The sequence below is a fragment of the Lipophrys pholis genome, assembly GCF_963383615.2.
Source record: "Lipophrys pholis genome assembly, chromosome: 17".
NCBI lineage: Eukaryota > Metazoa > Chordata > Actinopteri > Blenniiformes > Blenniidae > Lipophrys > Lipophrys pholis.
Genome location: NC_137643.1, coordinates 5762734 through 5787941, shown reverse-complemented (window position 1 = coordinate 5787941; position 25208 = coordinate 5762734). Strand labels below are relative to the sequence as shown.

General features: G+C 42.2%; 1 protein-coding gene across 1 annotated transcript in view; it reads right to left on the bottom strand.

Annotated features, from left to right (window-relative positions):
- The window catches only part of LOC308122747 (chloride channel protein 1-like), a gene marked incomplete at both ends in the record, with an annotated part of 34168 nt that overhangs the window by 2120 nt on the left and 6840 nt on the right, over positions 1-25208 (bottom strand). Inside the window, 21 exons of the mRNA XM_080484795.1 lie at positions 71-157; positions 1446-1550; positions 2351-2395; positions 5573-5655; positions 6891-6978; positions 7107-7199; positions 8459-8550; positions 8713-8846; positions 9156-9369; positions 10541-10651; positions 12259-12328; positions 17532-17687; positions 20584-20668; positions 20830-20931; positions 21095-21179; positions 21990-22115; positions 23729-23807; positions 23941-24018; positions 24112-24245; positions 24382-24510; positions 24634-24765. Of these exons, the coding sequence (XP_080340921.1) occupies positions 71-157; positions 1446-1550; positions 2351-2395; positions 5573-5655; positions 6891-6978; positions 7107-7199; positions 8459-8550; positions 8713-8846; positions 9156-9369; positions 10541-10651; positions 12259-12328; positions 17532-17687; positions 20584-20668; positions 20830-20931; positions 21095-21179; positions 21990-22115; positions 23729-23807; positions 23941-24018; positions 24112-24245; positions 24382-24510; positions 24634-24765 (2228 nt within the window). The remainder of the gene's footprint in view (positions 1-70; positions 158-1445; positions 1551-2350; positions 2396-5572; positions 5656-6890; positions 6979-7106; positions 7200-8458; positions 8551-8712; positions 8847-9155; positions 9370-10540; positions 10652-12258; positions 12329-17531; positions 17688-20583; positions 20669-20829; positions 20932-21094; positions 21180-21989; positions 22116-23728; positions 23808-23940; positions 24019-24111; positions 24246-24381; positions 24511-24633; positions 24766-25208) is intronic.

The following is a 25208-nucleotide window of genomic DNA, read 5'->3' as shown; positions in this document are numbered from 1 at the left end:
AGCTCAACAGCTATTCACAGCTCAGGTAAACTGAACCTGCCACCAAGTAGACCAAAAAAAAGCATCTTACCTCTTTCAACGCCACCACCCCCACTAGTTTACCGATACTGGTCACATAAGCGTGGCTCAGGCCCAGCAGTGAGAACAAGGTGTGGGTCTGCGGAGACAGAGAGAGAGAGACAGAGAGAGAGAGAGAGAGAGAGAGGAGTCACTTTTTAAATGATGGCAGCCCTCCGCCTCTCACACCAGGACGCCCTTTTTAAACCATCTCTCTTCCTTCAGAGGATTTACAGGCCCCGCGCTGCCCCGTCACCTCTGTCTAGACAGTGTCACACCGACGGAGGGATGAAAGCGGACGGGCTCGGAGCTGCAGGTGAACCGCTCCAATTTAACGTCCTTGAGTGTGTTTGGCATGCACAGTGTTCTGTGGGTGATCCAGCCAAGTTCACGCTCAGGATGAGCTCTCCTGGCGCATGAATATGAAGAATATTTTCACTACAAAAGGCACAGGAATCTAATTTATTCTGCAAATAAAAAGAGAAATGGTACACAATGCTTACAGACTGTTTTAAAGCTTCTGTATTTTCGCTTTCCTCACCTCTACTGTTAATTTATTAATTTCTGCTCACATGAGCTTTCCTTGGTCCCGTGGAAAGTTATTGACAAAAATGTCGCAGGGATTCTTGCAAAAATAAAAGTCAGATCCAGTTTGGAGCATGTGTTTACAAGGAAAGTTGAGCACAAACTCATAAAAACATACGGATGTGACTTTTTCCAATGGTAAACATACCTCACATAAAACAGGTATTTCTGACACTTTAGCAACATGAAAAAGGTTTCACACGATTTTTCTCTCATTTACACACACTCACGCACCCTCCCACTCAATCAAGAGCAAATTGAGGTTCAGCGTCTTGTTCAAAGACATTTGAAGGCGGGAACTGAACAGCAGATCTGCCATCTTTGAGGTGCTTGTGAGCCTTTTCTACATTTCTATGTTAATCACCGTGTCCAGAAAGCTTGTTTCTATACTACTGTACATCTGAACACGGCTGAGTGAAAGTCATCACGCACACACACAGTGGCATTTGTAATCGTGCCCGATGGTTTTAGATCATGAAGGACAAAGAGAATTAATTATCCGTGAAAACAACTTGAAATTAAATTGTTGGATGTTTGGCACAGAATTACAGGAGAAAGGTTTTCAACGTTTCATTGATCCAGTTTGGAGAGCTTCAGGTGAAGCCAACAGCCCGAGCTGCAAACTGAAGCATTAACCATGAAACTACATCCTCTCCCTGAAGAACATGCAAACTTATGTCGATTGCTTCATTTTGTTTGGTTGAGCATCACAAGTACAGTGTGCAGCTGCGATAAGGACCCCATAAAGACAGAGATAGACAACAGAAACACACACACACAAACACCCCTCTTCCCCCTCCAACCTTGTGTAATGATGTTCTCTCCACCAGCTGGAAAGGGGAAGGGTCCACTCGGATCTCATCGATTTCCATCGGCTTGTCCATCTCTGCCTCTTCCCACGCTTTGATCTGCGGCAGCAAATGAAAAACAAGGTGACGGGGGTGAATTAGCTGGCGGAGGTTCAGAGTCGCTCTGCTGCCGGGAAAAGGGAACGTTCATCTCTCTATTCAAATGCAATTGTGAATTCAGCCGGGGGGAAACACAGAGACTGGAGTCCTATACATATACAGCATACAATTAATTACATCTGACAGCAGCTGTTACATAAACCATAAACACTGGGCTCTGGGTCTGGGTGAAATTCAAGGTGTGAGTACAGTGTGTGTGAGGGCGAGAGGGCGGGTGGGCGGGTGGATGGGTGGGCGGGCGGTCGGGCGGGCGGGCGACCGGCTGCAGCCGAGGAGAGATTTCAGCTGTGAAAAACCTTGAAACGCTGTGTTGCGTCCTTGCATGTCACCCCTCTCCCCTCTGAGATTTAGGATGTCTGACACCTTTTAGCCTCTCGATGGATTTTTACCTGCGAGTCTCAGCCTGCCGTGACAGGGGCGGCAGTCCGCTTGAATTTACAGGGGCGATGTGACGGGGTGTTTTTGGAACCGTGCCACAGAGAGTAAAGGCAGAACTGGAGGGAACGACGCTGTTACGATGTGCTTCACCCAAACAAATATTGAAGGTTCTGATTGTCTTCACATGACAAATGTCACCTTTATTTCAACTGGTAAACTGGGACTTTTTGTCCAGTTAGGCTCTGATCAGCAGTTGTGTGAACAGCAGAAATGGCAAATGTTTGTATTTTTCACCGTGCAGCAAAAAAAATAAAAAAATAAGCATACGTCCATAAAATCATACAAATCCTTCATCTCTGTACCTCTTCTGGTGTCATTGTGTCAGAGAGCAAAGGAGGCTGCGGCTCCTGGAGAAAAGACAAGAAATAATCATTTCAATTTAATTCCAAACAAAACAAATGATAACAACCTCGGTAATAAACAGTTTGACACACATATACTAAAGCTACATAACAAATCTACATGTAAAAGTATTTTTTTATTGTTCGAAGGGAACAAATTTAGTCTGAATCTGACCACAGATGATATGATAATCTTATCTTTACTTCAGAAACACGATTTGTCACAAAGAAACAGTTTTTCCACAAATTCGTAATATTTTCTAACTTTTATAGTGAATTCTGCAAAGCGCTGACACAAACACTGTTGAGTGAGACGACAATCAGATCTGAGTGATTTGCGATTGAGCCCATAAGGCACGTGGATAATTTCAAGAACTAAAACAAAATAATGATTTTCTGTTTTAGCTCACAGATTATCAAATAAAACAAACACACTTGTTCATATTTTTTAACAGAGAGATTAAAGACTTTATTTTCATGAGAAGACAAATAGGGTGTGTGTAAAATACAGGGGGAAACGGCTTACGATAAATAGAACATTTAAATAATTTATCAAATGGAGAAAAAACTCAGTTATATGGCAGCAGTATAATAATAATAAAAAAAAAAAAAACATCTAACCTGCTCAAGCCACCTACTTATTAAATTATATTCATTACAAGACGAAATACAGCAAAGCGATCAAATCCCGATATACCAATTTAAGGGCAGCTCATCTCGATCTGATTTCAATCAAGTCTGCGGCTGTAACAAACATTTGTTCTGCGAGAACAAGCTAGAACTCTAAATGTGTAAAACTGGCTGTAAAGGTACATAAAGACAATACTAATCACAATTCATCATAGAGTTTCAAAATCAAGTGACTATCAGACGTGGCGACCGGTCCAGGGTGTACAGTACATACAGTAGCTGGGATCAGCTCCGACCCGGTGGTGACCTCAAGTGGGATGAAATAAGCCTGCATTTCAATGTACCTCAAGAAAAGTAAATCCTATTTTACTCTCTGATCCACTTTCTTCTTTTTTTTTTTTAAACATTCATCTTTCTCACTTATCCTTTTCAGCAGCTTTTGATGTAGCTGCTAAAATTCAGGCTGCTGTGTCCTGTTTGTGTGTTTATTGGTGATGCTTCCCACAGAATACATCATCGAGGAGCGATTTAGCAGCAAAGCTAAGCTAATCAGGACTAAAGATTAGATTAAAGGTTTGGCTGTTTATCCGGTTCAAGAGCTAACAAGATGTTGACACGCTTACAGCGGCTACAAAGCACTGTAAAGGTCAGTGTTTGACTGCAATCAGCGGAGAAATATCAGCTGCACAGTCGGACTTCGGCCTCAGTTTGGCTCGACTTTGAGTTATTTTGCCACCGCGTGTCTATTCGATCCTCGCAGCTGTACCAACTGCAGCTGACGTAAAAACAAAGCCAGTGAAGGAATATGATTGAATCCAAAAACATAATGGAGAATCACACTGGTAATTCAAGCCGCAGCAGTGGGCACAACGGAAATCAGGTTCTCATCTGCCGAGCGTACAAGCATATGCTTATTTCCATTCCTGCAGATGACATGCATTGCTTTCCCAGGGAGCCGCGCGGGCTCGCTGCCAGGCTGAATATAATAACCCTAGCTCCAGTATCTGGCTTCCCCTTTTCCATATGAGAGAGGGGCTGAAAGAAAGACGCTCGACTTTGGGGAGTTTGTCAGAGGACGGCGAAGCTGTTGGGTATTCATGCGCCTCTGTCAATCAGATAAGTGTGTATGTACCTGAATAGAAAAGCAGACCGCGTAATGAAAAATCCCGCCGCCACCCCCAGCCTCCAAAATAAAAGCTGTGCAAATATTTAAAAGCGAGCGGTGCCAGTGCGAGGGTTTGGTTTCGGGATGCTTCGGCAAGATTAGCAAGGCGGTTTTTGGCATTTCAGAGGTCTGCGCTGCTCAGTACACTCCCGACATCTCTAAACAGTTAGAATAAGCAGAGTAGGGTAAAGGCCACAGACGTTTACAAAGATATTAAACACACAGAAATGTTGAAACATACAAAGATGGAACAAGATTACCAGCATGACATACAAAGCTGAGGTGCAGTCTGAGAGATTCTCTCTCTGTATGTCATTTTGACAGGCAGCGCAGTAAAAATCCAGTCTTATTGTACCATAAAGTACTCATTTGAATAAGTTAAATTTAACATTTATTCAGGTTCATTGCCCTGGGAAATCAGACGGGCCTCATCTTTGTCATATTTTTTAATCTCTTTTGACGGCACATCTTTATGAATTTCCTTTTATTACAGTCATTTCAATTTTTATCTTCCATGTTAAGTCTTTACTGATTTTGATTCTAGATTCAGATGCATTTTGTTAAGTGTTTTGAGACCTAAATACAGAGTTTAACACAGATTTGATCATCACTATTGATATTAATAGTAGTAATGACTGTGGTGGTGGTAATAGTAGCAGAATATATCTGTATAGCACTTTAAAAACAACCACAGCTGAGATGAAGTGCCGTACATAAATAGATATAAAAACATAAACTACAAACAATAAAAGCAAAAAAACTAATACATTTTCAAAGTTCAACTGTAAATGTTTTTTATCATGGTCATGGTGGCCAGAGCTGCACGACATAGTGTGAAGTTACTCAATTTAATCAGAGAGGCCAGAGATTTGTGGATTATCAGCTGTTACGACTGAATAAAGCCGCGCCATCATCCAGATACTGTGAGTTACTGTGTGTTAATGCAGTACAGTTGTATATTTGTCTTCAGATGTTCACTCCTGAGAAGAAACAACCAGCAGCGGTTTATAATACGTCTTGATGATTCAAACGTGGGTTGATAGTTGATGACTCATTTTTCTGTGATGTGACGAGCTCAGGACAAATATTTGTTGCTGCTCTGCACAGAGTTACCTGTACTCCTCCTGCTGACATTTTAAAGAAACAGTAAATCTCCCACAAATGACATGAGACATCTGCTTTGACCAGCTGGCCAGAATAATCTGTTGAATCTAAAAGTGCTTCTAAATCAACCTTGATAATGTTATTGAATTAAATTAGTCTCCTACTACATTGAATAGGTCCGTCGGAGGCAGGGATGATCCCAGAGTACACACTGCAATGATACAGATTACACAGCGGACACCGTTTAGGAGAGTACACATGAGTATCTGCAGACGTGGACACACCTGTGACGGCCCCTCTGTGGGTCTCTTGGTGGAGGTGAAGAGGCTTCTGAGTGTTTTGCTCACAGACTGGAGAGGACCTTTGTCTGGGGGAGAGTTGCAGAAGGAGACGCAGGGGGTGAAGGTCAATACATTGCACAAATGCTGTTTTGGAATAAATAAAAAAACAACAACTGTGACTGGAGATTTAGAGAGAAACCCTCACATAGTTGTTGCCTGGATACCGTTTGATTGGGAGGCGAACGAAGGGTTCAACATGCATAAACGTCCACTTGCTGCTGTTAAAGGTGCAACGTTAATAATTCCAATTGTTTGACATGTTGAGGGCAGTTATGTCTTTAAGTCGTTCTGTGTGAAACACAATACATATTTCTAACCTTATGTTGGGTTAAATGGTTAAAAGGTCATTTGTACAGCCACAAAAGGCAGCCGACTTTTCAAGAAATTCATTCTCGTCAGTTAGCATCAGGTGCTTTTCTAGTTGTTCTCATTGTGAAGCGACTTAAGAGCATGTCGGTGTTCAATGTAGCACTAACATTGCTTCACAGGGTCTTCCAATAGGAACCATCAAATGCATTGTATAATACAGCCGGTCAGTCAGTGGAAATCATCCCCCGCAGTCCTTTTGTAATGAGGTTGTGTTTACGTGTGTAATATAACATCGATGCCCTTATAATTCTCCTGTTGTACCTCATTGGCACCAGTACATTGTGTTTCTGTCCTCAGGCCACTAATCTGCCGATATGAAAACCTGGTGAGCTTCAAACACCATCTGGGATCTGACTAAACGCTTCGTCATGTCAGGCAACATGTTTTTCTGTGGAGAGGCAAGAACGACACAGAAAAGAATAAATCGTATTGCATCATCCTCGCGAGCGGAACTTGTCTGAGAGAATCAATATTACTACGACAGGCCCTGTGAGGCTTTGTTTCTCAGCTGCGGCTCGGTGCCGGGAAAACTCTACAAGTGTAATGGGAGAGCGAGAGAGAGCGAGAGAGCGAGAGAGCGAGAGAGAGAGAGAGAGAGAGAGAGAGAGAGAGAGAGAGAGAGAGAGAGAGAGAGAGAGAGAGAGAGAGAGAGAGAGAGAGAGAGATTACTGTAACAATGCTTCATATTTTAAGGTGTTTCTACATTGAAATAGCTGTTAGGATGAACCTTAAAGTCAACAGGACATTGTGAACTCTAACATTTACATCTGCAGGGACAAGCTCCAGCACAACTTTAGTGCGCTACAAAAGATGGATGGACGGTTTGACTGTTACACCTCTGACAGGACAACAATCCAGTAGTGAATGAAAGCCTATCAGTCTCTGGACTCACTGGGAATGGGAGCATTGTGGTTGAAGGACGGCTCCAGGGGCTTCGGGTTGGGCAGGGGCCCGTTCCTCTCCTCCTGCACTGGAGCGCTCTGCAATGGCAAATCATTAGAGCGTCTTCCAGGTCATCAAGATGTTGACCTGAACCGAAGCTAAAGAACTAATGGTATTTCTAATGGGGCAACAATAAAGATTAAATATAACAAATCAAAGGGCCCACCTTCTCATCCTCCTCTTCCCCTTCCTCATCTACGAAGGCAAAGGACTCCCAGCTGTGTTTCTGACACTGGTTCTGCTCCTGAAGGCTGCGACCCTGAACTCACATTCAAGAGGACACATTAATGCAAAGTCGTGTTCGCCTCCACACCAGCAGTAACAGCTCCTCGCCTGTTCCTGGAGATCTATTCGTCTGTGAACAAAAGACTTAGAATTAGAAAGAAGTTCTATTATGTTTTTAGGTCCAGGGTTACCTACAGATCCATTCTCTTTGTCTAGTCTCCCTTAATATGATCAAATTACTGTGGGAAGCAGATGTGGGTGAGACAATAGCAAAGGAACTTTGGCAGGACGTCCTTAAAAAAACTGCTTGCTCATCAGCTTCCTAAGGGAAGGCTTTCCCAAATATTTTATATTTTACGTTCAAGATTGTAAAAATACCAATAAATAGATTTGATAAAAAAGAAGAAGAAATTTATATTTGATTACATGACGTTGTTAGTTACAAGCATGTTTTTTTTAATTCAGTCCGAACTGGAAGATGAGACATTTTTCAGGTTGAATATTTCTCATCAAATGTATTTTTTATGTTGAAAACTGGCTGCAGCACTGAATGGGTCCCTTTGACACCATTGTTACACCCACAGCGTTTCTATGACCGCCGGCTTTTCACGCCTCCTTCCTGTGTGGTCATCAGGAACAAATACAAACACTTTTTGATGTTGTCATCTCACATCTCACAAACTGCTTCTGACTGATCATCCATCTGACCTCAATATAGTCCCAACTCTGAGCAAACTGTCCATTTTCATCTGTGAGCAGCCCGTTAAAGAAACCTGCTGAACCCGTGGGGGCGAGGACGCTGCACCTCATAACGTTCAGGGCACTGTTATTCGTTGTATGTCAGTCTGCGATCGGTCGACGAGCAGAGGTTTTGTTCTAAAGCCACAAAATGATTTTCCAGCAAAACCAATAAAAATCTAATCTCATTTCAGACACTTCTCCCTTGTTTTTAATCTGGGTTTATCGTGGGCTGCCTCTCCATGGAAACACAGTCAGGACACACTTACAGGAGGCACGTAGAGTTCAAACTAAAGAACTCAGGTTCAACTTCAATGCAAACTAAAAAATTTAAAGAAAAGGAACAAATGAAGGAAAAAACTAAGACATTTTTTTTTTTGTAAAGATGAAAGTAAAAAATGCTCGAACCACAGCAGCTACAATTTAAATAGCTAAAGGAGCTAATAGCCAAGATGCATAAAATAGCTATAATCCATGTCAAAAAGGAGGAAAAATATATTTTCTAAAATAGCTACAATGGCTAAAAATGTGTTTAAAGAGGGACCACTGTGTCACCTGCATCAGGAACCTTCTTTCAGGAGACAGCCACCAGTCACAGAGGGCCAGCAGCTCCACCCTGTCGATGCTGCCCAACAGGATCATCGAGTCTGAAAACGGGAGGAAAAATGTCTTCAGTCTGTTTCCAATCGACTGAAATCGACAAATTCCCACGAGCACTCCATCAAACACTCATATTCACTTTTATGTTTTCCTCTCCTCCCTTTTCAATCCAATTTTCTTTGACGACAGATTATAGTTGTGACTTTTACCTTTGGAGTCGACCAGCGGGATTGATTTGAGCGAGTACGAGTCCAGCAGGTGTTTGACCTCTCTGTACGTGGACTGCGAGCATATGAACTTCACTTTCCTCACCATAATGTCCCCCACAAATATGTTGTATTGGCTGTGGGACACAGACGCAGGGGAGCAGAGTGAAAAGGCTTTTTGAACACAAAGAATCACTCATTGAGGAAAAAAATAAATTAAAAAAATCACACTTTTGAAAAGCTGTAAAAAAAAATCTGTATTTGAGGCCAATGAGTGACTTTAAATTGAATGTGGCTATGACGAGTGAATGTCTTTGGTTTCTTGTCCTGGGTCTGCCTTGCCTGGTATTGGCTCCAGCACATTGCAACCCTGATTTACCTAAAGCTGAATCAAAGAATGGATGGATGGTCTGACATTTTCCCCGATATGTAAAACCAACACAAACCTCATGTGTCCGAACCCGAGCTCCGGCAGGTACGGGAGCTTCTTGACCTGGATGATGGAGTCGTACAGGGAGGGCTGCAGGCCCTGGGCCACCATGTTGGCCAGGATCACAGCCACCATCATAGGCAGGATGTGGGAGATCTGACCCGTAAGCTCAAAGCAGATCACCGCCGTGGACACCGTGTGAGTCACGGCTCCGGTCAACGCCGCCGCCCCTGCCGGGGAAATGGAACGGAAAAATGACGGGAAGAAGAAACAGACGGGTGAGGAGAGGGGGAAAAACGACAGAACAGACAGAGGGAAGGAAAGGAATTAAAAGAAAGAGTAAAAGTAGAGTGACAAAAAAAGACAATCACACTGTTGACTTTTGGAAGCAGGCCAACAAAATATTTGATAAATTATTGTTCAGAATGACTCAGGTTGGACTATTTTCTTAGTTCTGCTGCTTTGGGTTTAGGCCTCTGGGAGAGGCATATGCTGGGTCGAATGATTTGGGTTTTGTCTTTGTTTTATGAAAAGACTAAATAGATTTAGATGTTGTGACTGGGGATATATAAATGAACCTGAGCGGAGTACAAAAAGACAGTGAGGATCAAAAACAAACAAGAAATAAAAGCAGAAGTGAGAAAATGATAAAAGAATTGCCTCAGATGAATGACAAGTAACGTAAAGAATGAAGAGCAGCTTTCGAAGGTCAGAATAAAAACACTGGGTGAGAAAAGGGGATCAGAGAGGGGAGATGAAAAGGGAAAGGATTATGAGTGAAGACAGAGGGATGAAGGTAGAAAAGGGAAAGCGGAGCTTCGTAGGGTGACAGGAGGGGGGATTGAAGGAATGCCACGTTTCTGGGTCAGCGGCTGAGGTGAGGACAGCAGAGGAAACCCACAGTGACACTTCACTGCCACATGTCCTGATGGGAGGAAGAAGGAGAGAGAGAGAGAGAGAGAGGACGACAAAGAGGCTGACGGAGGGAGGGAGGTGTGGAAGATTAGGTGGGGAGGACAACTCCGGCTATGACTGACAAGTGCGGAGCAGTGGGGGTTGACAGAAGGAGGACCAGAGAAGTGACAACAGAAAAGGACGAGGAGGCTTGACCACTCCTGACAAGATAATGGCGCAAAGATGAGAGTGAAGGTGGAGGAAGAGGAGGATGAGAAGGAGGACAAGGGGTGAAAAGAAGGATATTGAACAGCTTTAACAGTTTGACTTTGGGGAATTGCTGGATGATTTGACCCAATACAAATGTAGAATCTCACTGTGCTGTGATTGCACTACTACCCTGCATGTTAACCCAGCCCTCCTCAGGGTTAGTCGTCGCACGAAGAGAGGGAAAGGTGAGAAACGGTTGTCAGAGAGAATGGCTTCGAGGAGGAACAAGAGACTAACCAATGACTGCGTACCCTCCAGGGATGATGCGATAGAGGATACCATCGAACACGATCCCGTGAGGAAACAGAGTCGCCATGATCTCCCCGACCAGCCTGCCAAACGCAGCTCCTGCAAACAGAGAAGCAGGCTGAAAATCTGAAAATCAGAAAATCAAAACATCCCATGAGGATTCACCGTAACTATGGAGATCACAGTCACACAACTGTGTAAAAATACAAGAGCGAATAAAGGACAAAACGCTGATTCAACGCATTTATTGTATTTCTTCTTGGTTAAAATCTTGTTTGTGTAGTTTCTGGATCTAACGTCGCGTGGAGTAGTTCTCTTTTCTACATCTATGAACTGAATTGTAAATATCCTACACAACATAATCAGTTGATTAAGCCAGGAAATGTGAGAGAACAAAAAAAGAAAAACACTTGAATCTGCACCTGCGCGGCTGTTTTGTCAAGAATCTCTTGTGGCTTCCTGGTCTAATTTGAAGGTTTGTATGGAAAAGATTTGTTCATTGTGTGACTGAGCAAAGGCCACATTTTCATTTCAAGAAAGAAACTCGTGCACAAGCATAATATATCTAGAACTGAATGTATTCATTTGAAGCTGCTAACAATGAATATTTTAAACTGAAGAAGCACTAAAGGTCACACTATGAGTGCTTAACAAAACAAAAACAAGCAAAGAACTGCACATTGTTACACATGAAAACTGATTCCTTACACGCTGATTTGAATAACCACGAATATTCAAATAGGAAAAGCAATGAAGCTCGAAACTTGTGGAAAAATAAAGCAGCGAGTGGATGTATTGGAGAAGAACATACGTCTTAAATATGTGGAAAACAATTCAACATGTTTGTGTTACTGCTTTGTTTTACTTTTTGTTGGCAAATAAAAACTAAGATTCATTCACTCCATTCTCTTCCAACTTTAAACCTGCTTGCTTCCTGCACCAGGCTGGACAAATTGCATCAATTCACCGAGATGATCCACGGGCATAACAGGTCTTTAAAAGCAGGATTTCAAAATCATTATGTTCCAGAGTTTTTAATTTTGATCTACCTGTAGCACGATGAGATTTGAGAGTGCACTATAAAACAGGTATTATTAATATTCTCATCAAACATGTTAGTTTTCAACGAATAGTCTTGATGATCACAACCAATATGTTCCTGGCAAGTAGCTTCAGTTCTCTCAGCTTGATGTCTTTCCTCCCTGCGACTGCTGCACAGTGTTACGATCCTGTAACAACAGTTAAATCAGGACTCTGGTAAAAGGAAAAGGGTATAATAAGGCCAGAGAGTGTACGTCAGAAGAAGAGCGCAGAGAGAGAAATCCCTGTGGAGAGGCTTTTCTCTCCAAGCAGGTTTCCCTCCATGCACATTCAGGTGCTGGAGCTTGGTTATTTTAGTTTGACTTGGTGTTTACTGGTCCCACTGCTGCCTCAGTACCTCCTTCATTTAGCCTCAAGTGCACTTCTGTTTCTTTGTTTGGGGGGGTTTGGACCCGACTTCATTTCTACTCTGTGTCTGCTTTAATACTTTCTAAGTTGAGTCAAAGTTGACTCTTCCCAACTCCTGTAGTCACCAGTAACCAGTGTTTCTTTCAGTAATTAAACAAATACTACTTGATGATCGAGTTAGAAAGATGATAATTTAGCCAATTCTAATGAGGTCCTAACTGGATCGTAAGAAATTAAGGTTTGAGTTGTTTGCTTACCCAGTATGAAGACCGGCATGAAGGCTCCGGATGGTATTGGCATCGTGGTGGCGACTGCAGACATCCAAAACTGCAGGAAGAAGAGGAGGAAAGATGAAACACTGCGAATAAAGCTATAATTGCATTTTCTCAAGCTTTAATCGGTGATGAGATCCACCTTTGAAGAGGCTCAAAGCACCAACTTGTAAGCCACAGTTAACTCTCAATGAGCACTTTTGGTTTTCTAGAGGTTGGTGGCAGCATTGTGGTGCTCACATGGCCTTTTTGTAAAGTGTGAACAGATGGTCAATATGTGTGCAATGTATAAAACTCCTGAATGCCTTTATAGTCATGGCATGTTACCACGCAACCAACACTGTGCAACACAAATAGTCTATAAATGTATCCTGTGCAGAAGCAAAGTGAAACAAAAATGCATAAATTCTCTTTATGAAAATTAATAAACAGCAGCAACATTCCAGACAGTACATTAACAACTTACAAAATTGGATAATACACATCTAAAAACATCAAAATGGCCAAAAACAGGCCTAAACCAGCTGCAAACCAATGCTGCAATAGGCTATGTACAAACTATGTGACAGAGCCATTACCTGAATTACAAAGCAAAGAAAATGTGCGGTGGTGAGGTGCTCACATTAAATGAAAGCAACTCTGAATACTAGCAAAATGTCTTTTGAATACATGAATGTTTTGAGTTTGGACTGAATACTTGGATCACAATAGTCGCAGGCCGAAATTTACATTGTAGACCACACAGTGCAATCTGTGCAGAAAAACGAAACAAAACGATGCCGTTGCAGGCCACTGGAACACGGGCACTGAGTGGCTCTCTTTTGATGATGTGTTTTGTGAATTTTTTGTGGTGTTTGTATATTCCAAATTTAAATTCTGAATGTCAATTATCAGTGTCACCATTGCCCCCCAGTCGAGATAAAAAGAATAACCTTGATTTTTTTTTCTCTTTTCCATTTTCATTTCTCATAAAGAAAACATTTGTTGCTGCAGGTTACACACCAAATACTAATTAGATGGCTGCCATGACGCTGTGTTGCATAGCAACAGGAGTGATGTACGGTCCCTGTGCCCTTTGAGCTCTCGTCCTGTTTGTATTACAGTACAAGAAAACAGAAATCCTCCCATGATTAGACACAACTTGAGTTACAGAAGGAGAAAATGTGTGCCGTGTGGTGAGAGGAGGAGATCCAATCACCCTTGGCTGTCCTTGAGCAAGGCACTTAATTAGCAGCCGCTCCCCCTGTACTGGGCTGAATGTGCCACAACGTAGCACTGAGTGCACTAAAATTAAAGTCACTCTTCAGATATCACTTAAACTGTTTGTGTCCAAACACGTTCTGCATTCATCAGAATGTAACTTCGAAATAGCTCCCCTAATGATACGCTTTGTTCTCGGCTGCAGAGAGCTCATCAACTGTAATGATTACCTTCAGACGAGCTCTGGATTTTTGGCGAGGGTGGATTAAACTCTGTTTGTGTGTGTGTGTGTGTGTCCAGAATCCCCGCAAAGACACCACATGCTGGGCCCCCTCATTGTTATTTGAAAGGACTCGCGAAGAAGCACTACATTACCATTTTTCCGGTCCAGATTAGGAGAGTACACACAGTTTGTCATCATGATTTGAGAACTTAATTATTGTGGAACAAGATAAGAACTTATTAGCACGTCTCTCACAGGGGGAGGCCCCCACCATCCCGGTGACAGAGAGGACTGCAATCCGTCTTCTTCGCTCTTTGAATCCTCAAACAACTCACAAAGGAAAGTCTCAAACTAAGCAGCTCTTGTGTCACAAATCCAGAGAGGGGAATTAACATTGCAGTGACTACGTGAATATGGAGACAGAGTAGAAACGTGTCAACAGTTGTAGTCCAAGGAAGCAGAGAGGTTAACTCTCCTACCATTTTTTTTTTGTTTTTTTACACCTGCATTATATCAGTCAGGTTGCAGGTGCTGGATCAAAACCACAGAGACACATTGACAACTACAGGCCATCAATACCCTACATGGTATGGTCTCATTTCTACTGGCACATAAACCAATCATCCACTATCAGACGTTGCTTTGTTGTCATTAGCATTAACATTTTATTAAAGCCCTCTTGAGCTAGGGTATTATAATCAAGAAAATAAAACAAACATTAAAAAGCCTTTCATCTTGACGGTCGTGACTTGGAGCATGACGATCACTGACTTCTGGCCTGTGACAGTCGCTCGCTTGAGACATCAATGTCATGACAGTCCCAAAAGTCAAGCATAAATTCAGGCACAAATGTTGATGATTTCCCGTATAACAGTCATGACTCCTGGTCTGATGTTGGACAATTCCTTACATAACAGTTATTCCACTAACAGTCATTTACTGCCTTGATAGCAGTTGCCGACTTCTGCCATTACGGCCGCCGACTACCAGCAGGAAAGTCATTGAATTCTGGCATATAGAATAAAAAATTTTATTTAATGAAATATCTTGGATTGTGATAGCTGCCGCTGACTTACAGCATGACAGTCTATGACTTGCAGAATGATTATCTCCACATGACAGTGTGTCTAATTTCCAACATTTAGGCTGCTGACTTCCGGTAAGACGGCCACTGAGCATCAGCATGACGGTCGCTGACTTCCAGCATAGCTTGTTGTAGCTTCAGGTACGGCGGTGTACAGTCAGGCCCTGCTCAAATAAACTGGAGTTTTGGGTTTTATGGTAAAACTATTTATCAAATAAATAATGTTGGAGCCTTTTTTTCCTTTTCTCAAAAAAAGACAAAATATCTAAATTGATCAAAAAGTTTGCCAACTCCTGACTAAGCTCAAAGTGGAAAAACCTCCGTCGTCACTTATGTTAAGAAGCAGTTCTTACTCAGATACATTTTCTTTTTTTCCTGTGATTCCCCAGTGTTTAGTGATTTTATACTCAGACAGACTGGTTTATGTGGATCGAAAGAGGGGAGTGTGACCAGGTGTATGACAAAGGTGCTGAGAAGGGAACAATAAAACCAAGAAGCATAAACACCTCTGAGAGCGGCAGAACCAGAAGGTGTGTGACTGTGATGGAGAAAGTCTGACGGCAGCAGAAGGTCACAGCAAATCAGTGGGAAAAAAAAACAAAACAGAACAAAACTGTGTGAGCGTGCTGAGAGACGAGTTTCACCAACCAGCTGCTCTCAGTTTTGGCTGAGTTACGTTTTCAACGCGGGGAGCCGCGCTGCTCGACTGTGAGTCGCCGTGACTAAACCAGAGCAGTGTGTGATGCTGAGTGACAAGTTGTAATATCCTCTTGACTAGATTATCTGTGCAGCGTTTCTGCCTAATTTGACTTTACACACTGCATAAAAGCAGACTAAAGGGCACTCCAAAAAAAACTAAACAACAAGAAATGGATTGTGTGGCTGTTCCACAAGAAATGGGAGCATTTGGTTGAGTTATTTTGTAAATTTGGAAACTAGATCAAGTGTGAATGAAATCATGGTGGTTCGAAATGTAATCAATTACGTGACTAATTTAAAATATTCAGATTTTATTTAAATTGTCCATTATGAGATGCACTTCGCCTACAGCGGGAAACCTGCAACAACCTAGTTATGCTCAACAAATGAACAGTTAAATCACATTGGCATGTGACTTCTGTGTGACTTTTTTTGTATTTCTAATGAGGGAGTAATGCATTTTCACACTCGTTGTGAAGCAACAGATTTTCCGCAAACTGGAGGCAGCAACAGCTTGGTGCTCAAGAAAGCATTTTATGTCTGACTGCACCGTCTCCAAACCTCAGAGAGCACATACTGTACCTCCGCCTGGCGAGAATACGATCCGGATCTCACCGAAACTAAGTCACTCCGTCCGATCATCTGTTAGACTGACATTTTTATTTATTTCTTTTTTGATAGAAATCATTGGAATTATTCTGTTAATCTCCCTACCAACCAACTGTTGAAATTTGCTGACTGGACTTGTGACAATGTGTGATAATTGCAGATCTGCATGGCTCTACTATTCAAAGCCAAGGTTTATTAAAAAGATGCACAAGGGGGTCATATGTGTTACCTGAGGAGTCCTGAGCAGACGTGTGTGCCAACTGCTGGTGTCAAAACTCTGTATCTGTTTTTCTCTGTTTAGATTTATTGAGTCATTTCTCTTCATCTGTGGTCTCATTCTATCGGAGTTCTGTCCTCTGCTTGGACACTGTCTGCATGTTAATGAAGCCACTATTTAACCTGCACTTTGGCCTCAGACAATAAACCTTTAGATCTTTGAACAGACTGTAGTGACACCATGTATTTATCATCATTAGCTCATAATGCTTTGAGAAAAAGTTCTCATCACAGAGAATCAGCTGATTGTGGTTGCAGATTTGTGATTTTCAGGATTGTTTCTCATGTCTCAACACAACTTTTTAACTGCTACACTGCCTGGCCTCTTCAAACTGCTTCTGAATTTAATCAGTGTACGCGTGCGCTTCACTTTAAATTGTGAAGTGTATTTGCTTCGGGGAGACATAACACTGACACGAGTGTCCGCCTGTATGCAGCCTGTGGAAATATTTAAATTGTTTCATAAAGAGATTCATGAAGCAGTTTTCTGATTTACAGTCGCTCTTGCACCTAATCTTGCTTCAGAAACATGACTGGTCTCATAATATCTACATAACCAAAAGGACGAGAGAACACATTTGAAGAAGATTGGGTAGAGCCGCACAAGCTTTGACCTGTTCTTAATGCTAAATGGATAAATGGATAAGGTCACAGGTTAACATCAGCATATGAGCTAAGAAATGATAGTTGTGAGTGCAGAGAGAATGCATTGTATGAATAAGTGGGGAAAAACAAATAACGCAGAGTGTGTGTTTTAAAGAAAGTGTAAGAAAGCTTGGACTGCTGGCAGCTCGCCAGTACTGTCGACCTTGGACAGGAAGAGAAGGGAACACACACACACACACACACACACACACACACACACACACACACACACACACACACACACACACACACACACACACACACACACACACACACACACACACACACACACACACACACACACACACACACACACACACACACACACACACACACACACACACACACACACACACACACACACACACACACACACACACACACACAGATGTCCCTATCACCAACACACAACATGAGTGACCTGCAACAAATGTCCTCGATGAAGAGGAGGATGATGACGAAAATGCTGACGTCAGCCACACACAAACACACACACACGTGCGCACACACACACACACACACCTTCATGACTAGGAAGAGCAGCAGGATGATGAAGACGCTGACATCGGGGTGCAGCCAGGCGGCCGAGCGGCCCAGACCGACCGGAGGAGGAGAAGCTGATATCTTTGTCCACGTGAAGTTGTCAAACAGCGAGCTGATGCACTCTCTGGGCATCAGCTGGAGAGAGCCGGGAGGTATAAATAGAAAAGGGAGAAACATAAATATTAATATGTTACAGGTCTGGCAGTGGAAAAAAAACTGCAAAACATGAAATCTGCAGGCTTGCATTATGACTGCTTGACTGCTCACTCTGTTTAAATAAGATAAGATTTAATTAGTACGGTGGCTGGACTGGTGTGTGATGGTGAAACACTCAAACTGCTTGTCAGCCAGTTTTATGAACATGTAGTTTTATCTACAAAGAAGAAAAAGAAGAAAACTATTTGTATAGTACACTCTCAGGCGACATTGAGCATTGGAATTAAGGTGAGAAACATATAATACTGTGTGTGTCGACTTTTGTAAGATCCTTTCACTTTGAGGAACAGATTGGTGGCAAGAAGCATCACCGAGCTATTTTTTTTAGCAGAGGATTCCTCAGCATCTGCTGCAACTTACTGCTCCCTTTCGGGCCACCGTAGATTAACACTCAGAATGGAGGTATGGACATTTTTTTAAAGTTGCAGTGGGGAGTGTCGGAGAATTAATAGAGAGAAGTTAAAGAGAAAAAAAATGTGATGGGGAAACAGACGGGATGTTGAGGAGGAGTCCGAGTGGAGAGAGGAAGAGCTGGAAAAGTAAGGGCAGAAAAAAGGATGGATGCAGGAGGAGTTATGAAATGTGACGAGTTGAAGCCAAAGAGAAAATGAAGAGAGGGAGAAAAGACGGGCGATAGAAGAAGAAGAATCAAGACAGGCACAAGATTAATGATGGGAGGAAACATAAGAGAAAGAAAGGGAAGAGGAAAGAGTGAAAAAAAAAAAAAAAAAAAGGGAGAGGAAGAAATTCAAGTGGGATAAAGAGGCAGGAAATCAAGCAGAAAGCTGAAAGCAGAGGGGACCGGTGGCCTTGGCCAATGACTCATTCAGCTGACTCACCAATGACTAATTCACTTCAACCATTTGGCTCCACATTTGCATAGGAGCCTCTAGAATTTGCAAAGAGGAGCAAATCACTGTTTTTCCTCCCACATCTGCAAAACCCCGCCACAGGAGAAAAACAACACCAGCATCACTCAGATTTAAAAAAGAATTTTTTTTTTACTTGAGTTGTGGGTTGAAATCCCACTGTGAGAGCGGCGGCTGAGGATCTGCTCGATGAGACGCTTCGGCAGGGCCGGGCATAATTGGCTTTCCTCTTCCTTTTTGAAGTTGTGGGTTCATGTCTGGTTCACAACCCTTGTAGCATTTAATCTCGTCTTTTGCCGCTTTTAATGTCACTCCACAGTGAGCTATCGGGTCGGATTCGAAAGATTTCACCCCTCAAAAGCTATAAATACACAGTCTCTCTGGGGGACATACACAGAGAGTCAATTTTCTGCTGAGGTTGGTGACTTTCTAAAGTGAAATGATTTAAATTCAGATCACCTCATGTCTCAGTGAACTGATGCCTTCTCAGATGAGAGGTGGATTATTTTTCCTTCATAAGAAAACTTGCACCTTGGGACGTTTGATCCTCCAGCCGACTAATCACACGCGTTCCCTATCATGACCCAGATCGCTCTCGGATCCAGACTCACTCCGCGGCCTGTTAAAGAGGTGCGAGACGTTTACACGATGAGCGCGTCGCGCATGTCGAAGGTGTTATTGGCTGGCATATGCACGGGAACACATGTAAAGCAACACACCTGGTTCGCACTAAGTGGGCTATTCTGAGTGTGTGTGAAGCACATGATCAGCAGGTACGTAGCTGTGTGTGAGCGCAGCTTTCACCTTGAAACTCCCTTTGTGCAGACGGCGGCAAGAAATGCTCCTTTCACTCATGCAGAAACATCTGCCACCAACATGAGGACACAGATGCACATCAACCAAATATTCTATATATAAATGCAGGATTTTTTGTTTTTTTTTAGTTCACACATTAACAACAGGGCAGACAGCTGATAACCTGAATGTTAATCCAATTATTAAAAACACTGTGGCATCCTGCTTTTTATAACCTTCTGGCCCACTTTGTCAGGCCCTGAATGAAACCTGGCTCCAGGCAAACATGTTTCCACATGTTTAAACATGAGCCATTTTTAGCTTCTTACAAACTTGGATTCACTGTTATGCACTAATACGTCAAACGTTCCAGCTGTTTCCTCACCGGTGCCCGAAGCGAGTGTCAATTTGACAGTTTCTTAATTTCAATACATCAATTATGGTGTAAGTTAAGGCAAGGGAAGGTACTATGCTGAAATATTATTATTTTTTGTTAAATTGTTCTCTTAGCGGGAAAAGTGTCAAGTCATGTGCTGCATGGTTAAAAAGTACATCAGCAAAAAATACATTTTTTAAAAATATAAATAAAAAGATGGAGCACAATAGCTTTTGTGCCGAGTCATTGCTGCGTGGCTGCTGCTCGGCTCTGACTCTTAGTGCTGGCATTTAATTTCACAGTTTTCTAAAGCATTAAGCCACAACGTAAACTACATTTGAAGATATGAAAGCAATATTTATCGAAGTGACAAAAGTGATTCCAGCCTGAGGTTTTCTAAAACACAGCCGACCGACCCTGATCTTTGCATCTAAATCCACCCTGTGTAGACGCTGTTGAACCGACTGCAATGAAAACCCTCCAGGAATGGAGAAAAGGTCCAATTCCACTGTAGAGCTATTGCGTAATAGATATATTAGAGATTGGCTTAATGGGACGGTTTCGGTGCGAAAATGATGTTAGATGACATCTCACACCAATGGAAAAAGTAAAAGACCCAGAAGTCTGTGGGTTTATCCAAATAATGAGTCTATTACTCATTTTTAAAACAACGTAAATTGTCTGTGTCTGTCAGCAGATACAAATAGATTTCCATGCACACAATCCTGCTGTGTTGAGACACTGTGAGTCAAGAAGTCAAGAAGAAAACTCTGACCTCTCCGGCCATGAACTGCCCGAACCCCGGTGGGAAGGTCAGGGTGGCGATGACCAGCGTTACCACAGCAGGAAAAACCAGCCGGCTGGGAGAGAGTAGAGAACAGGACGAGTCAGACGTCCAAAAAGAACTCATGCATCACCCTCCATGCATAGAGAAACTCCTGAAGCATAGCAAGGCATTAAGGAAATCACTAAATAATGTAATTGGAGACGAGTTTTAAAGCTGGAGCACGCAGAGACTCACTGGTTTATTAGGAAGCGGGTCATGGCATTGGGTCGCCTCATGAAGAGAACCACCTGTCTGTTGAGATAGACGAAGAACGCCCCCAGAAACCCACAGGAGATCCTGCACAGGACAAATACACATTGGATGTGTTTTTGATCATAATAACATGAGCCACAAAATGGCCTACCCAGAGACATGATGAAGAACCAAAGCATGTCACACATAATCTTAAAGTCTGGGACATGAGTGTTTGCCCTGGCGGTCGGTGTGCAAATCTGCTCACCCAATGATGGCGAACGCCGGCAGCTCCTGGAGGTCGAACGGAAAGTCCATGCGAAAGTTTGTCCTGAAGAGAGCTGTGATGGTGACTGGAAGACACAGAAAAGACACCGTGCTGACTTTTACACCCTCATAATATTCTGAATGTAAACTGATTTGATTTTCTGTAAGTCAGTTACTGTGAGGTTTTTAAGTTTGTAAAAAAAACAAAAAAAAACACTACCGATTAGAAACAGGAATTAGTTACCAGTAAAAATATTAATATTTTATATGAATCTGTTGAGTATTTTCTAGAAGGATTAACTGTTTGGGTTCTGAATGGTCACAAAAGCCAAACGATAACAATAATAGGTTATTATTATTATTATTATGCACTGAATGGGGCACAATATATAATTTACCGTTGTTGTATTCAAAGGACAGGGTTTAAGATCTGAGTTAAAAGAGCAGAAATATTTACTGTCCACAACAAATTTGATTGTTTCTTTTGTAATTTGTGCATTAAAAAAATTATCAAAGACTAAAACAAAAGGGTTTTTTCCTAAACAAAGTTACAAGAAGAAAAATCTGATAAAATAAAGCAAAACAAAAAAAAAAAAAGAGTACAAAAAGAATATTTCACTGCAATCCAATCAGAATGAAAGAAAGATGCATAAATTAAATAAAATCTAAACGTTTTCCCATCAACCCTGTTTAATTTGGAGGACGACACCATCTAGTGGAAGAATTCATGGTCAGACTCAGACTGTAGTGAAACATCAGTGTAGATATAAAAACATGACGCTCTACCTGGAGGAAGAGAGCAGTGTGAGGGCGCCCTCCAGCTGATGTCACAGGAACAGAAACTAACACAACCGTGATGTACATGCAGAATACTACAGTTCCTGTCCTGCTCGTACCTGCATCTTTGTTGAACACGGACAAAACTCTGAATATGAAGGCACTAAAAGTGGCGGCGAAGTATCCTCTCCAGTAGTTTCTCACCGCAAAGTAGGTGGAGGTGACCTCGATACTGAAGAGCACCCCTGAAGGAGGGAGAAAAGCAGGTGAGAAAACCAAGAAGAAAGGGGGGGGGGGGGGTACCAACAGGAACACTGGAGGTGAATTCAACTCAGCAAAGATTAAATCTAAACTAAATCCTAATTTTTCCTGCAAGTGCAGAGGTTATTTTATTACAACAATGAACTTTTACAATTGTTATACTTATTTAATTAGATTAATTCCATTTACACTCATTAACATCAGGCCACTAATTGTGACTGCTATTAGCTCACAAATAAAATTAAATCAAAGAAATCTGTCTTAAAATATCACAATATTTCATAAAATCTGAAATTATTTCTGTTCATTTGGTCTCCATTTGCATGTGTTGCCATGAAGCTGAGGTCGGCCAGTGGAGCGTCTGAAGCTTCATGAAGCCTCCGCGGTCTCATCTTCCACTTCACAACAGCCCAAAGATTTTCTGCGCAGTTCAGGTCAATCCCGACTCTATCAGTCAGAGATGTTTCATCACTTTGGACGGGTAGAAAGCACGGATGGAAAACACACTCAGCTTCTTTGTGCAGCTTGGATCAATGAGTAAGGTGGTTTTTCTTCTCTTCTGACACTGTTCAGTGCTTTGGCCCGATCAATGTGACCCTCCTAGTCCATTCCCTGGACGGCTGTAGTCCGTTTCCTGGACGTATCGGTACGTTCTGGCTCCTGACGTTCCGGCTCGGCCTCAGTCCGCTCATTGGAAACCTCTTCCAGCCTCTCAAATGTTTTTTTGCTTGGGGACCTGCAGCTGATCGCTTCTACTTGTGACCTTTTCCTCAAACACTTCGTCCATCCAGTCAACTTCCCATGTATCCACTGTGATTGAAACTCTGACCTGCAGCCCCTGGAGAATGTAGCTGAGTGTTTTTCAGACCAGCGTTGAGACAACATTCTTCCTCATGATGGCATGTCTACTGAACCTCACCCACAGAAACTGATTTATTCACACTTGAATTACTGCAGTACTTGAGGTGTGGCACAGGGGTGTCACATAGAACCCGTAAGAAAAAGTGCGATAATAATCTTTGAATTTAAACTTTAATGTTTTTTTCTTTGCTGTGGCGCAGTGTGTACTTGATACAATTGTCTATATTTTTGCACAACTAAACAATTACTACTGGTTAATTTCAATAATTTCAACATAAAGGCAATTTTATTTGTACAAAATATAGTTAAATGTTAAAAAAAAACTCTTATAGCTGTTGCATTAAGCATGTATTTACAAACTCATCCTGGCATTATGGCTTTAGAGCAAGTTTAGAGCAATGAGGTCGCTAGCGTTCATGGCAGTATCACTGTCTACTCTTCAGAAATGTGTTTTCTTTGAAATTTTCACAATTTGCTTGGTGGTCTGGCAGGCCGGATTGGAGCCTCTTGCGGGCCAGTTTTGACCAACGTGCCTTGGTGGTGTAGCATATAAAAGCCAAAACTAAAACCAGAAAATAAATAAAATGTTCAGGAATACATTTAATTTCTCTGGATTCCACCGTTTTAAACCTTCTGAAATTAAAGATAGACCAAAACTACTCCTGAGCAGCTTGTGAGTAATACACTGAATGAACAATTCAGTAGAAGATGAGTGAGAAGAGAAAAGGCTGCGTACCTCCAAGTGGAGTCCCGAAGCAGCAGCCCACCCCAACAGCACAGCCCACTGTCAGGATGTCTGTGTAACAGTATGGATTCTACTGATGCAGAGAGGAGGAGGAAGCAGCATTCAAACAACAGAAAGAAAAAACTTGACATATAAATGAGGAAGGCCTAACACAGTATAGCCTTGGATTTAGAAAACTCAAGTGTTTCCCGACTTCAGCTTACCTGATAAACTCCTGAGAAGAAAGACATGAACCTGCTGAGAACAGCCGCACAGATGCTGGCGATGTGAACGAACGGGCCCTGAGTGCAGAGCAGAGAACAACTGCATAACGTCATGAAACAGCACAACTGAAGGGGCTAGACAAAGGCAAAGAGATCAAATATTTCACCCACCTCTTTACCCACAGGCATGCCGCTGCCGAGAGCTGCGGTCAGGCCGATGACTTTAGCCACGAAAGCCTTTAGTGTCAAATACTCCTTCAGCACCACACCTCTCAGGATGGTCTTTAACTCTGGGATGCCAGAACCTGGGACAGAAGGGACAACTACTGGTAAACACAAGTAAACACAGACAAGTTGTTGCATTTAAAATAACCCTTAAACTCCAATGAATATCCATAAACATTCCAACATGCAACCAGACAAAGGCACATTGGTACAGACCAATAGCTTGAGGAGAAACCAGGTGACAGAAGACAGAGGAGAAAAGGATGAAGACCAGAGGATAGGAAACCCAGGCCAGGTACTGCAAGGGGATGTTCCCCTTCAGCTCCCTGTAAATCCATTTATAGGCTGGAAATGGAGGAATTACAGGAAGGAAAAGGGGGGACAAAAACGAGGGATGAAAGGTAAAGAGAGAAAACAGACTAAAAGAAAAGAACAGCAGAAAAAAAAAAGAAAAAAAGGTTGCATTACCTTGCAGGCTCTTTGCACTGGCGTAGTCCATGGTCCAGCTGACCAGAGCCATCGTGATGCCCAGCAGGACCAAGAAGATCCAGTCCTCACCGAGCCTGGTCACGAGAAACCGCTGCACCCGAGCTATGCAATCTGATCAAACCAAACACCACCAACACAACGTCCAGGAGCAGTGAGAGATGTGGATCTGAAACAATTGCTCCGGATATAAAAGTTTGGGAGCCCAATCTTTAAAATAACACTCCTATAATGATATTAACATTTCAATATCCTTGGGTTTTCGACGTCAACTTCAGTGTAAAGATATTGGGCTCCAAGTTATGATTTTTGTTGTTGTTGTTTTTTTTAATGAAATTGCACCTGAGCTGTACCTTACACATATAGTTACATACAACTCTGGTGACAACTGTATTGATAACAGTCTTCAAACATTACATTTTAAAGTGTAGAGTTGTAATGTTTTGAGCATCAGTTGAAGCATGTTTCTCAGTTCTCTGTTTCAGGAAGTTGTAAACGTTACCATTAACTACTGGCAACATAGATAACTATTTTAAATGTGGAGTGAATCAAAGCTC